The sequence below is a fragment of the Eutrigla gurnardus genome (assembly GCF_963514095.1).
Source record: "Eutrigla gurnardus genome assembly, chromosome: 4".
NCBI lineage: Eukaryota > Metazoa > Chordata > Actinopteri > Perciformes > Triglidae > Eutrigla > Eutrigla gurnardus.
This window is the reverse complement of record NC_139918.1, coordinates 19,997,042-20,011,827: the sequence shown is the minus strand read 5'-3', so window position 1 is coordinate 20,011,827 and position 14,786 is coordinate 19,997,042. Positions and strand designations below refer to the sequence as shown.

The 14,786-nt window shown below is 43.0% G+C and overlaps 1 protein-coding gene across 5 annotated transcripts in view; it reads right to left on the bottom strand.

Moving 5' to 3' along the window:
* LOC311012921 (activated CDC42 kinase 1-like) overlaps positions 1–14,786 on the bottom strand; it is a 46,783-nt gene that overhangs the window by 23,605 nt on the left and 8,392 nt on the right. For 3 of the 5 annotated variants that reach the window (XM_084008737.1, XM_084008740.1, XM_084008743.1), the window contains exons 3-4: positions 3,373–3,620; positions 3,024–3,245 (exon numbers count right to left, since the gene is read on the bottom strand). The exons of 1 other annotated variant lie outside the window; for it this stretch is intronic. In XM_084008737.1, coding sequence (XP_083864863.1) covers positions 3,024–3,104 — 81 coding nt within the window. In that variant the 5' untranslated portion in view covers positions 3,105–3,245; positions 3,373–3,620. The remainder of the gene's footprint in view (positions 1–3,023; positions 3,246–3,372; positions 3,621–14,786) is intronic. One more of the 5 variants, XM_084008738.1, reaches the window with a different exon arrangement.

Here is a 14,786-nt window from a genome sequence, read left to right as displayed (position 1 = left end):
ATCAGAACCAGGATGAGACTCATTGTTTGTGCCTTCAACTTCAGATGTGGATCTCAATTCAAATGAAGCTATAAGAGCTGCATCACGTTGCCCTGTTTATCATTTAATATGTAAAATGAATGGTTTGTTGCTCATAGACATCGACATTTGGGTAAATATGTGCCAGACTTTGCTTGGTCCCCCACAGACTGTAGCTGCTCCTATCTGGCCTCCATCTCCCTCTCTTTCTGTCCATCCCTTTCATGCATGTACACACAAAACACAGTACAATGACCCAATGGCTGTTCAACTGGAATATGAACCGATGTTAAGCACAAGTTAAACGTCTGGCCGTGATGAAATTATCGTGAATTGACTTCAAATTAGTGGCCTGCTGACTAATAAGATTATGAAGAACAAAGCACACTGTGAGGTCTGCATTATGGCCAAGAACTGCAAAGTACACACACACAGACATACACACACACACACACACACACACACACACTAAGCTTGATTCTGTAACATAATGCTCACTGTACACGGACACAGGCATGCAGAGGCATGCGCTCACATCGGCTGGATTCACACTGACGTACAGTGTTGGGAATTAAGATAGCTTAGTGGATACGGGTGGACACGTTGCCAGTGCATTTCTAAAGTAAGTCACAGCCTTTTGGTGGCAAAACATCAATATGCGGTTTGGTGGCGGGTGCCAAAAACTGGCAGAGCAGAGCGAAGGAGTAGTAGAACAAACATCAGTAATCCCTCTTACAACTGTGCAAGCAAACCACACACACACACACACACACACACACACACACACACACACACACACACACACACACACACACACACACACACACACACACACACACACACACACACACACACACACACACACACACACACACACACACACACACACACACACACACACGATGCCTCTGACGGAGGTCGGCATGCACAGACAGAGATGCGTCATTCCTGATCTCACAGAGAGTAATCTTCCGTCAAAGTCTGGCTTTTTGTGTTCTCCTTAAATCCCTACACCGTCCACAGCACCTCATCATTCACAGTCAGGGGAGGGGGGGGCGTCATGAGGAAGTGGGCGTCAACCTTACGAAGAACAGACTGTGGGAATGAAAACAGTTTTGGATACAAACAGACTTCTTTCCATACGAACACAGAACATTATGTGGTAGCTTGGCCTCATATGCATAATGCCAGACTACCCCCAACTAATACTTCCTAACGTCGCCCCCCAGCCTGAAAATACACCCACCCTAAACAATCTCTTCTTTGATCTCCCAAAGCCGGTTAAGAGGGGAAATATCGCCCAATGATGAGTGACCTCCTCCGGTCAACAGCATGACCAAAAATCACAAACCAATTCTTTTGCACTGTATGTGCTACAATGAGTTACATGGAGACTATTTATCATGCCCATTTACAAAACTACAGCAGATGCTCAACAATGTAGTCCTGGTCGAAGCTCACTAATCCCCTCATGCTCCAAATCATATCAGAAGTAGATCTGCATTAAGCATAAAAGGATTTCCTGTGATAAACAATGTGTTTATGTATCTGAAAGGAGTCACTGGGACCCCAAAGCTCTCTCCGTTCTCTCTCTCGGTTTCTGATGGAGATGGCTGCATGCAGTGTGTTAGGGTAGTGTGTTTGTGTAAAAACTACAAAACCGCTGTATTCAGCACAGAGCTGCAGCTGTAGAAAGAGAGTGATCTGATTCAGCCCACAGAAACCAGGACAGCTGCAGTGTCCACTAGCTTAACTCTGCTGAATTAGCACAGACGCTAAACACCGCACACAGTCGACATTCATGATATTTAAACTGTTGCACAGATCTACACATTCATCCGCCAATACATTATTTTTAATACCGGATTATCCTGTGCAGGGTCGTGGAGGGCTGGACTCAATCCCAGTGCAGACTGGGTGAGAGCAGGGGTGTGTTTGAAATCGTTTGATACCAGTACGCAAACATACACAAATATCGGGCAGGTCAATTCAATGTAGTGATGTGTACTTCCAGCCAGGAACATTTTTGAATCCCCCTCTGTCTTTACCACATTTCCCATCTGCCTCCCAACAGTATGCTACCAATAAAAACTGCAAGAACACTGACAGCATAGTGGCAATGCCACTGCCGGCCCCGTCCGAGCCAAAAGAACAGTGAGGCCTGTCTGTACATCACAGGGTTTTGTGAAAGGATGCGGGGGAGGTGGGAGGCTATTAACTGTCATCGTTTGCCTGTCACCGAGCTCGTCCAGCAGCAGCTCATCAATGACCTCAATGCCAATGGAATTCAATAACCCGGCACACACCAGAAGTGGGTGGCATGCTGGTTTCATCACAGCCGCCGGTGTCACGTTCGGCCACAACATGGATTTTGCAATACCGTCTTTGCCATGATACACACACACACACACACACACAAACACAAGGGGATCCCTCGACTAACTATTCATAATTGAATCCAATTGGTCATATCTTGCCTTTAGTCAACTGATTGTGGAATCATGTCTTTTTTTCTTGCTCATTGATCTCTCTCTGCCTAAGCTTCATGTATCTGAAGATAAATAGTAAAAGCAACATTATTGGCCGTGGTACATGTACAATTGCTTAGGTGTTGTTTCAGAATCACGGACAACGCTGTTTGCAAGTACACACAAACACACAGCCGGCACACCAGTTTATGTGAGAGCCCTGATTAATAAATGTAGGCTTATTCTTCGATTTTTTATGAATGATGAATCATCCTTTGTATCATTACAACTTGTTCCCGTAACTGCAACGATTCAACTGTGAGACTGGTAGCTGAATCAGGCTTCTCAGATAAAACCATCAAATACTCCATATCAGGGGTTTGGGGGTCTCACACACACACACACACACACACACACCCTTTAAATTACCTTCGAAAGGGTCCATAATACCTGCTGAAATTGCTCATTGTCATCCATGTTTGTCTAAAGCTGCGCGGCAGGATCACTACTATAACCAAGGAAACTGTAGAGGTCTACCTCTTCGTCATCGCTGGGCAGGCGTTGGTAGTCAGACTCTGACGTGTCCTGCAGCCTCTGGTATTCTGCCGTCTCCCCCATCGTGGGGCTCCAACACCCAGCTGGTACCTGCCCGGGGCTACGTGTCCTCAATGTCCTCGAATAGCCACAGCTCCAGTCAGTGAGCAATCCACGCACTTAGTCAGTCAGTCGGTCAGTCGGCCCGCTCCGAGGTCTGCTGTGCTGGCATCGGGAAGACAAGTACAGTAATCTGCACGTCATTCACAGTACAGCACTGCATTATTTCAGATAGCTGAGCAGCATCTAATCACTCCACTAACTATGCAGCCTTTGTTTACCTCTCTCTCACCTCACACTCCCACCTTCATTGTCGTCCTCATTTAGGCTGAGTCAGCTTTCCTTGGAAACAGCCGGACAATGACTTCCTCGTGTACACACACCGTACACACAGGGCTGTAAATACAGGTGCTTTTCTTCATGGAAACAGCTTTTCCTAATGCATTCCTCTAGCAAGCTGCAGACAGTAATTCTTGATTGAAGAATGAACTTAGTCCCTATTTCTGGATTGTTTGTAGGCAGGCGGGGATTCTTCGTCTTCTGAAGAAAATTAGAAGACAATAGTTTGTCAGTAGCAGTTTGTCCTTTTCACCTGCAATGGCTCACATCTTCAGAGAGCATCCGAGGCGTTAAGACTGCTCGTTCCAAATCGATCTAGTGTTCGTTGTTGTCCTCCTCGACAAGGAAATCCCATGTGTAGAAGCTTCTGCAACAGGATGAAGCATGGGGATGAGGCAGCCAAGGTGTGGCACTGGAGGTGACAAATCCAACAGGCTCTATTTTTGTCGTCCCATCTCACGCCATGGTAATAACCTCTACCCTCAATCTATCTCTCCACCTCACTTTGCACCTCGCTCATCTCCGCTCGCTCTCCCCCCCCCCTCTCTTTCTCTCTCTCTCGCCCCAACTGCTCTTGTTCACCCTGCTTTAGTGCTGACGCATGCTCTTCATATCCAGCAATGTCCCTCTCTATTTCTGTGTCCCAGGCATCACACCAGCCAGCTTACCTCCTCCCAGTCATTGCCAGCAGTGAAATATCACCGCAGTCAAGGGGGGAGATCGTACAGGAGCCCTCATTATTCACCTGTTCATCCTTCCTTTGTCTGCTCTATTTTTCCCCCCACAGATCTTGAGCAGCTGTCCAATCGGACTGGCAGCTCAGCGCTGACGATCACGGCTAAATTCTGGGAGGATTTTTAACGCTGCTTTGTCCTAAATGGACTTCCTGATTGCTCGGCCGATGCCTAATCCCTCGCTGTTGTTGTTATTGTTGTTCTCCCCCCTCTCCGTCCCTCACCCTCTAACCCGCTTTACGCACCCCTCCACTTGATTTTTTTCTCCCCCCATATCAGTCCCGGCTCGATGATTTGGTGAGTGGTCGCCTCTATTACCGTGGCAACATCAACCCATCCCACCTCCTCCCCACTCTCCTGTGTCCTGTAGTCACAGCGATCCAGTCAGCGGTGGTCCTGATAGAAGCAGCCAATCAAAGCGAGGCAGGCCGACAGGGGAGGGAGGGGGAGGAGAGATGATGGCGAGAGGCGGAGGAGCGCTAATGAGGAGAGTTAATCCTCCCTCTGAGAGGGAAATACAACCACACTGCTGTGTGTGTATGTGTGTGTGTGTGTGTGTGTGTGTCAAAAGCACCTCTCCACTTTAGGGAGGGTATCCAAGCCATCTGGTTACTTGCTGATTGGACATCTGGATAAAGGGGGGGAAATAGAATAAAAGAACAATGTGTGTGTGTGTGTGTGTGTGTGTGTGTGTGTTACACTACCTCCTGGTCTTTTCCAAGTTGAAGTGTAACTAGCAACATAGCAGTCAAAGCACAGATGCCACTGAACAAATATTTGACAAATCCTAAATATTCATACATCACACAATCGACGTACACATAATTCTTCCCTCGTTCCATCCTAGACAATTTTGGTCTTTCCTGCTCACTCCTCTCCTCTCATTTGTGCCTGTCCACTCATTCCCCACCACCCCGTTCTCTCTCTCTGACTTCATTCCAGCCTTTCCAGTTGATGTCCTCAGGCTGGTTAGTCGCAGCCCGCTGAGCAGCGTTCGCTTATTGCTCTCATTCCTCCGCCTCCCCTGTGCTCTCTCTGTTGTTGAAATTTGCTCCTCTTGAGGCCGGCTGCCACACATGTGAGCAGCACGCAATGCTGCACAATTGAATACACCAACATGCACGCACCTCCATACAAAAGGCACGTGCATACACATCCAGCAACAAATAAGAAACAACAAACAAGAACAGAAACACTGTGCATGCTTGCAGACGCAATACACAGCAACACAGAGGCCTGCATGTCTGTATTTACCACCACATAATGCTGATTATATCAAGGGCATTGCAGACAATTGCAAACACATTTAAATAAATATTGTAGGCTGACCACTCCACTTATAATGTAATGTATTGTTCCCTTCCCTCTTTTACAACTGCAGCCCAAATCAAGGACTCATCACACTTGTGTCAATCCAGCAGGTTAAGCAACAGTCCCTCTGACAATAAGAGCTGGCATCCTACACCGTATCAATTAGGGCTTCACAATTAATCGAATATTAATCGCCGTCACAATTTGGTCTTTCCACAATAAAATGAACAAGATTGCCTGCAATGTTTAAAATGTGTTTTCTGCTCTTAGAAAACTCTGCTGCATATCAAATGAAGCGCTGCCAGAACTAACAGACAGCCACCAGCTGGCGATTGGCTTGACTTCAGGCAGCCGCCAGGCTGCTGCATGAGCACCCACAGCATCCGCCTGTGAGAAACTTTTTCTGCATGTTACGACAGCAGTACGGAGTAGAAGAGTTTAGTCTGTGGTGATGCAACCCATCCGACCCATCTTGAAACATGGATCTGTCTTGTTTACCGTGTTTGTGGCTGTGTTATCACCATTTATACCTTTACAAGAAAAGTGATTGTGATTGAAGTGTTAACTCGAAACACAGCAGCCTCTTCACTCTATAGGGTTAGACAGGATAAAAAACAAAACCAGTACAATACAAGACAGGACAATACTGCCCTAAGCTTTTGATGGCATGTCAGAGAGGTGGTTTGGACAATTAATACAGACTGTACAGAGGGTGTTATCAGATGCAGTGTTACAAACTATAGCCTCATCAATAACCAACATCAATAGAGAACATAGCTACACACACGGGCACAATACACAGGAGCAACGTTACACAGAGACAGACAGTGGACAAGATAGAGCAGTAAGGGGGAGACCGGAAGACAGAGAGAGGACATCCGGGCCAGTTGAGGCCACGATAAATGGAGCAGGGCTGAGATGTGGGGTCATGTGGGGTTACTGCTACCCTCCACCTCCCCCTGATGAAATGAACACGCTCCATTACAAAGTGTATGGTGGTTTGTGTGTAACTACTTCAAAACAGAATGTATATGAACATAATGAAACGTGTGTTTCTTATTGTAACAAAGTATGTTTTTTTCTAAAGAAGTGTATCGTTTCATTTTGCAAAAAAAATAGTTAATATACTGCAAATGGGGTGTGTGATTGTTAGTTGTGTATAGCGTTTTGAATAAACGAGCACTGTTTTCAAAATTGTGTTCAAAAAACTGTGAGGCACAGTCCATTTAGAGTTCTTAAAGACTAAAAGGACTGTGACTCCTGGCTCCCTCCTGTCTCTTTACAGCTGTTGGTGGGTAGATCGCAGGCTCTGGGGGCAGCAGTAAGCTGTCGAACAGGAGCTGGATGAAATCCCTGACGTCTACTACTGTGTAGTGTGGGACTCGTAGGGTGGAAATATAATCAGGATAGGAAGTGGACAGTACCGCAGTATGTATGGTTGGTGTGTGTGTGTGTGTGTGTGTGTGTTCGGGGTGGGGGGAAAAAATCGATTCTTAGATGCATCGCGATGCTGACGTGGACAATTCTGAATGGATTCACGAATGTCAAAAAGCCTTTATATTCCATATTGTTTACAGAGCGCAAAAGTCATATTTTGGAAATGCAGCGCCCGGAGAGTCTGTGGCGTTGCACATAACGTGCATAACGAGTTTATACCTTTACCCAGAGGTGGATCAGTGAATTTCATAGAGCTGCATTCACAGCAGTGGTCGCTATCAAAAACCACGTTGTGATTTAATTACAATTTACAGTTGAACAATATGCCGAAGTAACGACGATGAGTAAAACATCCTTAGTCATGGTTTGTTAAGTCTGTCCATTTAGACGATACGCAAATACCTTTAAAAATACTTGTTTTGGTGTTCAGCTCACTCAGAGCTAAGCTAGGCTAACACCGTAGTGGCTACGTAAACACTGTTCATAACGTCGTCTCGGCATAAATACGGCAGCAGCCTTGTTGTTTGTATCACAGACAGTCTCTGGTTTTACTCCTAGCTTGTTCGGTCTCTGTATGAGACGTAAGATACTATCCCACGGTGCCGGGAGATCACAGACCTACACTGTGATGTGTTGGAATGCAAGCTGCATTGATTATTGCATTGAAATATTTGTATACGGGCTACAGTGTACTGTTTGTCTCTCAGGGATATGCTCATCGCCTGTAACAGGAGGATTTTGTGTTCATAGGAAGTCATATATACTTGTGACAAATAAAAAAAAGCCTTTTCTTTAATAAAATATTAGGATGGTAATTAACCTGTTGGTTTTCTTTTATGATCATCACAAAAGTAGGAACTGGTGACTAGCAAACTCTGAGTAGCAAACTCTAAAAACATTTTTTAAATCATGCATGGGAATGTACACAAAAAAATTGTGCCAAGAGATTCCCACCCCTAGTGTGTGTGTGTGTGTGTGTGTGTGTGTGTGTGTGTGAGCCTCGTGAGTCAAACCTCTGTAGAAAGTAGCATTTTCTATTGAACTTCTTGAACAACGTTATTAGGATTTGATTATGCTGAAACTAATAAACATCATTCAATATGTTGAATATTTTGTTTCAATTAACTGAGAAAACAAAAACAAAACAAAAATATGATAATGATTACACAATGATACCACAATTGGCTTTCATCTCTATAGATTGTTTTTTTTTTATTATTATTATTATTATTTCAAAGAGTATAAAATTTAATATAAGACAAAGTAGAGAGAAAATAACTGGAAGATTAACTAATAATGAAAGTAATCATTAGATGCAGCCCTAAATAATGGTCAAAATTGATGAAGCAGAGACTGATATAGTCTGCTGTAGGGGTGTGCGATATGACGATATTAGATCGTGAACGATCAAAATGTCTCAAATCCCCCCTTGATCTGCCTTTACAGAGAGAGCGTTAGTATCGAGCTACAGCGCACATTCGGCGTCCATGCGGAAACATTTTTTGTGTGAAAACGCAGAAGTCTTGCACGTTTGGGCCGTTGGATCGTGCAGCAGCAGATATTCTGCTCCTCTGTACGACGGCTTATTAGGGCCACTGTATGAAAAAACACAGAGCCGAGAGAGGGGGGCAAAATTCTTTAAACAAATACATGATCATACTCTTGAATATTACAATTAACTACTCAATTAAGTACTATAATTCAGTGAGACTGTTCTATTTGTGTAACAGACCTGCATCACTCAATGAAGAAAATGTATTTACGGAGAAACATAACTCCTTTGAATTACAGCTGTGAGAAATGATGGCTCGTGAAAAACATTGCATCCAGCTGTTTATTTCTTTTTCTGTGAGTATAAAATTGGAAAAACTGTAAAAGCACTTATGTGTAATGAAATCTTTCTTCTTATAGTACATGGTAGCAAACACCCACCCACAACATCTGGTCAGGGATCAAATCTTGTTGACTCAAGCGATGACTTCAATTCGCTCAGTGTGAAAAGAGCCACACATGCTACCAGATGATTCACTGCACTACAACATCAAAACAGATTGACCAATGACTCTGCTGAGGTCAGTGCTCCTGGGAAAATGTTGACACAGTGTTGAAAAAAAACACGTCATCGGCCAGTGTGGAAGCCGATGGCGCTGTGGTGAGGGTGTGGACGGTGGAGGAATAGTAAATAGCTCCTTCAGTGTTTCTGTTCTGCTTTTATTCTCATCTTCGTCTTTAACGAAAAAAAAGTGGAAACCTAATGAAGTTGAAAGATGGCTTGTCCCCAGCCCAAGAAGCTCAGTGGGATCCCTCATGGTTGGGCATTGAGTCAAACGCCCTAATGACTACTCTACTGTAGATCACGCAATATTTAATAGCAAGTTGTCAGGAGAATTATTATCCCAAACAAATCCTCTCTCATCACCCCTTTCCCAGAAAGATTTCCACTTCTGCAGAATGGGAGGCGGACAGGCATGCAGGACAAATCCACTGTGGACAGAGGTGTGTGAGAGAGGGATGAAGGAGAGAATGCATGTGTCTTCGTGTGAATGTGACAGAGAGTGAGAGATAGATAGACCTCCATGCAATATAATCCTCAGCTCTCATGCTGTCTTTCTAGGAAGAGTTGAAGTGTGTGTGTGGTGTTGGCTTTCCCCCTGTCCCTCCAGGCTAAACAGGTGGGATTTAAGAGGGTGATCTAAAACCTGCGGGGCAACACCGGGCCATGCAGGGAAGGAGAGGACAGGATTAGGTGAACAGTAGGTTGGGCCGAGGGTCCCACTGCCTACACTTAATCTGTGTGTGTGCGCATTGGTGCCAAGGTCACAGGTGATGAGGTATGCAAATCACCAGAAGATAAAGCTCTCCGTGATTCATTGCCATCTGGGTGCCTGGTAATGAATCAACGCGGTGTGTGTGTGTGTGTGTGTGTGTGTGTGTGTGTGCTGACATTGAAGTGACACTGAGCATAGTGACTCATGCACACCCTCCGCTCACATGCCAACTGTGCCGTCCTGGAATAAAAAGGTACAGATACACTTCCTTCAGTTGAAACCATCAGTATAATTTAGTCAATCAATCAATGCTATTATCTATCAACTTTGTTATGACAATGATGGAGATAATGTGCTACTGCTTTACAAAATACTGTTTAGCAAGCAAAGAGATGCACAACAAAAACAAGGCACATAGACTTAATGCGCTGGCCAGCCAGATAAATCTAAAGTGAGTGGAAGGCCTATGTTGGTTTGTGGAGGGAGCCTCATGGTTGGACTCTGCAGGGGGGCCCGGATAATTGAGCTACACCACTGGTGCCATGCCACCATTGCCTTATCTAACTAACTAATTTAGTAATTAAAGTTCTTGTTCTGCATTTGTGATCAATGTAATCATTCTAAATAACAGTGGACACATTTCATTGCAGTAAATATCACTTTTATTATATAATGATTTTGCCTACATTTGATCCAGATTCAAAAAATACTAATAACACGACATTGATGTGAATTATTTTGTCCAGCTTTACTACCATCTGATTCGTCTCCCTTAGATTCCATCTGTAACGTACAGACCAGGGGGGGAAGCTATTCCATGTGGCTAAATGAGCAAAGCATCTGGCCACATGGGGGCAGACTGAGGCAGTGAGAAGAAACGGTTTTAAAGCAGTCATTTAGGTTTATGAGCCTGGAGTGAGTACTGGAGACAAATCACATTTTCTCCTTTGTATGTAACTTGCATTTGTTGTTGTTGGGCAGACATATATATATATATATATATATATATATATATATATATATATATAATTCTGGCCTGATTTCACAGTTTCTGGTCATAAATGAACTGTCTGACGGCAGAGTTCACATGACTTATCAGTGTTTCCCCTACAATCTTAAATGAATGGCCATTCCTACGGAACCACCCACCATACAAGGAAAGACGAAAATTGAATGCCCAAAATAAGCAAATATTAGGGCTGCAACAATATCAGGCATTTTGATACAACGTGCTCGTGAAACCACTGCAGCAGCGTGAGGTTAACCTCTCATCATTGAGGCTAAGCCGCCCTGCTGCAACACTAACCTGATGAACAAACATGTTAAATCTTAGGGGTGTGAATCTTTCGATTAACAATTCAGTATTCGGCGATTTGATTCAAGGACAATTTTTTTTTTTTTTTTTTTGAACGATTCAATTAGATTCTGTAAACCACCATTTGATTCAGTAACTTTTAACCAAATTTCTATATCCATGAAATAAACATACAATAATGTGAGTGAGACTATCTCTATTCTTCTGAAAGGTGAAAAAATAAACAGACCACGGAATTACTGATTAAACATATTTATTCTATAAAAAAAGTAGTCCTGCATGATATTTTATGCTGAATACAAAAATGTAATTAAACATTGCTCAGTTATTTTGAACATTTTTCAATAGGCTACATGCTGGCAGGGGAGAGAGTGTCTTGAAAGTCTTCAAACATTAATCATAATTAAGAATCGTGATTCATAAGATTTAACACATTTATATCGATTATTGGTGAAGGCAAAATTATTCAGTCTATATATTTTTAGCAGATCGATTTAGTTGAATCGGTAGGACTGACAATCAATTCATCGATGCGTCGCATGAATCGTTACACTACTATTAAATCATAATTTATCAGCAGCTGCAGTATGTAGATAAACAGACTATGAGTCTCCACTTCATCAGGTATTTGAGCTGTGAAGCTGTCAGCTGTGTGTCTGCTGATAGAATCTGTCAGGGTTTCACCGATGTACTACAGCCAACGTTACGTGAGCGAGTGTCAAGAGACAGAGAGAGAGAAGAGAGAGGCGGTGAGTATGAAGTCAGCAGTAGCATTATAGCAGTTCAGTGACCTGCTAATTTGTTGGTGAATAAACACGACAACTAGACACAAGCTAAGTTCCTGTGTGTTAAAGTGAAGGGAGTTAGCCCCGAAGATGGCAACAATTCGGGTTGCTCCAGCTCCAACGCACTTAAGGTGGGCTGAGCTTTAAGGTGGACCAGCGATATATTCTCCTTGTAAGTGACAAGCTGCTCCTAGGAGTCTCTTAGCTTTAATATTTCTTTTAATTATTAATATCTCTACTGCAAAATCTGATCTGTTTGTATCAGGAAAACATAAAACTGAATGTTAAAATTTCAGCAAGAGCGTCATGTTGTATTTTTAATATGTTCCAGTCAAAAAGTGAGCATTAGCTGATAAGTTTTTGTTAGACAATGATGGTATTAATAAGTACTCATATTGTTACTATAAAAAAAGTGATATCGGTGCACACCTACCAAATATCCATTCGGAAATCAATAATCATTCATTTTTATGCAATAAATGCCTAAGCTTAATAAGTCATCCTCTCGTGTTCAATTTGTTTCACATCTTTTATATACAGAGCTAACCAATTTGACCGCAATTATACATTACAGAAGATGGCGTGGGCGACTTCTCAAACAGATCCCCGGTTAGAAGTTAATAATTCTCTGAATGTCTGTCTGCAACTTCCATAGTAATCTGGTCTATTTTCACCCTCCCTATGCTTGATATAGGTCTGCTGCTTATCCTTCTGCTTGGCAATGAAAAAAAAGTGAAAAGCCAGGTTAATGATTTCTATCCACACACTTTCCATGGCCTCAGACCCACAGACAATAGATGGCATTTTTAGTAGTCGAACATTACAACATACACAGCAAACCATGTGTTGCATGTACAAATATTAAAAATACTCAGCAATTTCTGACATTTACCACAGTAAAACATTTCAACAAATGAGAATCTAATCGTATTAATCTGTTCATGCGTCAATGTGTAAATTGAAGACTTACTAATACAACAAGGCCATCGTTAAATACCAAGAATTTTTATGCACCTGCCTCACACTGAAAAGTTTTTTCTGTGTGTGTGTAATGCAGGGACACAGGAAATGTGGGTGTGCACAAGAATGTGCTGTTGTGGCTGTGTCACAGACCAGCAAGAATGAACATTGCATCATCATGGTCTACCGTGTGTGTGTTTGCGTGCGTGCGTGCGTGCGTGCCTGGTCAATAGATAAGCTTCTCTTCCGGTCCTCGTCACCCAGAACGAGTGAGTGATTGTGCAGAGTAACGACAGATAAGTGTGACAACAATACACACTGTACCATGTGGCGTGTGTGTGTGTGTGTGTGTGTGTGTGTGTGTGTGTGTGTGTGTGTGTGTGTGTGTGTGTGTTTGAGTGAGAGAGAGAGAGAGAAACGGAGAGACACTAAACCGATAAGGAAAGGAAATACATCTAGTCTACAAACTGAAGCAAACCTTTACTAAAAGAAGAATTTGAATGAAAATAAGGTTATCATGAAGGAAAATAACAAACTGAGCTGAATTCAATAGGACCTTGATAAACAGGTGTTATCAGTGAGACGGATCCATCTCCATTATGATTTGTCTTTCAACATTATCAAGCAAACACTGCCTTTAACTGAAACGTATGATTGTGCTCAATGGTGTTAAACTGCGTGTGAACCCTGAACTTCTAGGAAAGGACTCCCACCCTTTAAGGCGTACAATGCATGAACTAAAGGCAACGTCTGGTATTTTTCATCCTGGGTGTGACTCTCATATTTGTGATGATTGGTAATGCTAACAATGATTGGGACAAGGAGCATGAGTCTCATAACCTGACCCACCAGATGGTTTATTACACAGACAATCTGTGGTAAAGGGAAGGGGAAATATATATATATATATATATACCAATACCATCTGTCTATCAAACTCTTACTGATGTCGGGAGAAGAGAAAAAACATCTTTTCACATCAAGAAGAGCCTTCGGCAGCATTCTTTGCTCTTCTTTCAGAAAAGAAAGAATACTCTCTAGTCACCACTGTCTCATCTCACACATATCAAAGCCAAAATGTCAAATGAACCTTGCATATTCTTTCAGAAATAAGGTCCCATGGGGGTCACAAGAAGAAGTCTGCACCAGATTGGGCCTTCAAAATGTATCATGTTAACAATGAACAACATTACTCTGAAGTTTGGATGTACAAAGCAGAGCTTAAATGTAAAACTTTGAAAAGCCTGTGGCTGTGAGTTGCCAGTGACACAACCAGATCTATTACAGGGTCTCCTAATCAGGAAACCTGATGCCTTAACAACACGGCAAATACACAATACAGGGGGGCTGGTAATGCAATACCTGTGTAGAGCAACAGAAAAAAAGTGAAAGGAATATGGAGAAGAAGAAAAATACTGAATGTGGAAGGAGAGAAAGCTAAAGAAGGAGCAACAGTGAGGCATGTGACAACCAGTCTGCAGGTAGATTGATTGAGGAGTCAGCAGACTGGAGCGGGGGGGGGGGGGGGGGGGGTATGGTGTGACAGCCGGATGCAAGTTCAGGGTTAAAATAATACTGTCCTCTCTCTCACACCCACACACTCATATACACTTTGACTCCCAGAGGCTCCCTTTCCTAAGACTTCTCCTCTGTCAGTCTGGGCCCCTGAGGTCCTCCAAGCATTCAGAGACTCTCCACAAAAAGCACACTAGCCGCTGCTGCTATTCTGGGAGCTTCCTCTCGGCTACTTTAGTACCTTTTCCCTCCATCCTCATGCTTTGTCCATTTATCTTTCATCCCACAATCACTTTTTAGAACCCAAAACCAGATTAAAAACTCACTCAAAGCACACTTTCATTCTTGTATCAGTCTATAATGGAATACATTTTCTTTCCCCCCCAGGTACCTTTAATTATCTTTGACAAACCACATTTTTACCTTCAGGTCAAATGACAAATTCTCTTCACTGTTTTACCAGTAACCTAGATTTCTAAGAACTGAATGGTGGGCAGACAACTTCCAGTATGTATGGTAGATTAGTACATTTCACAGGACTC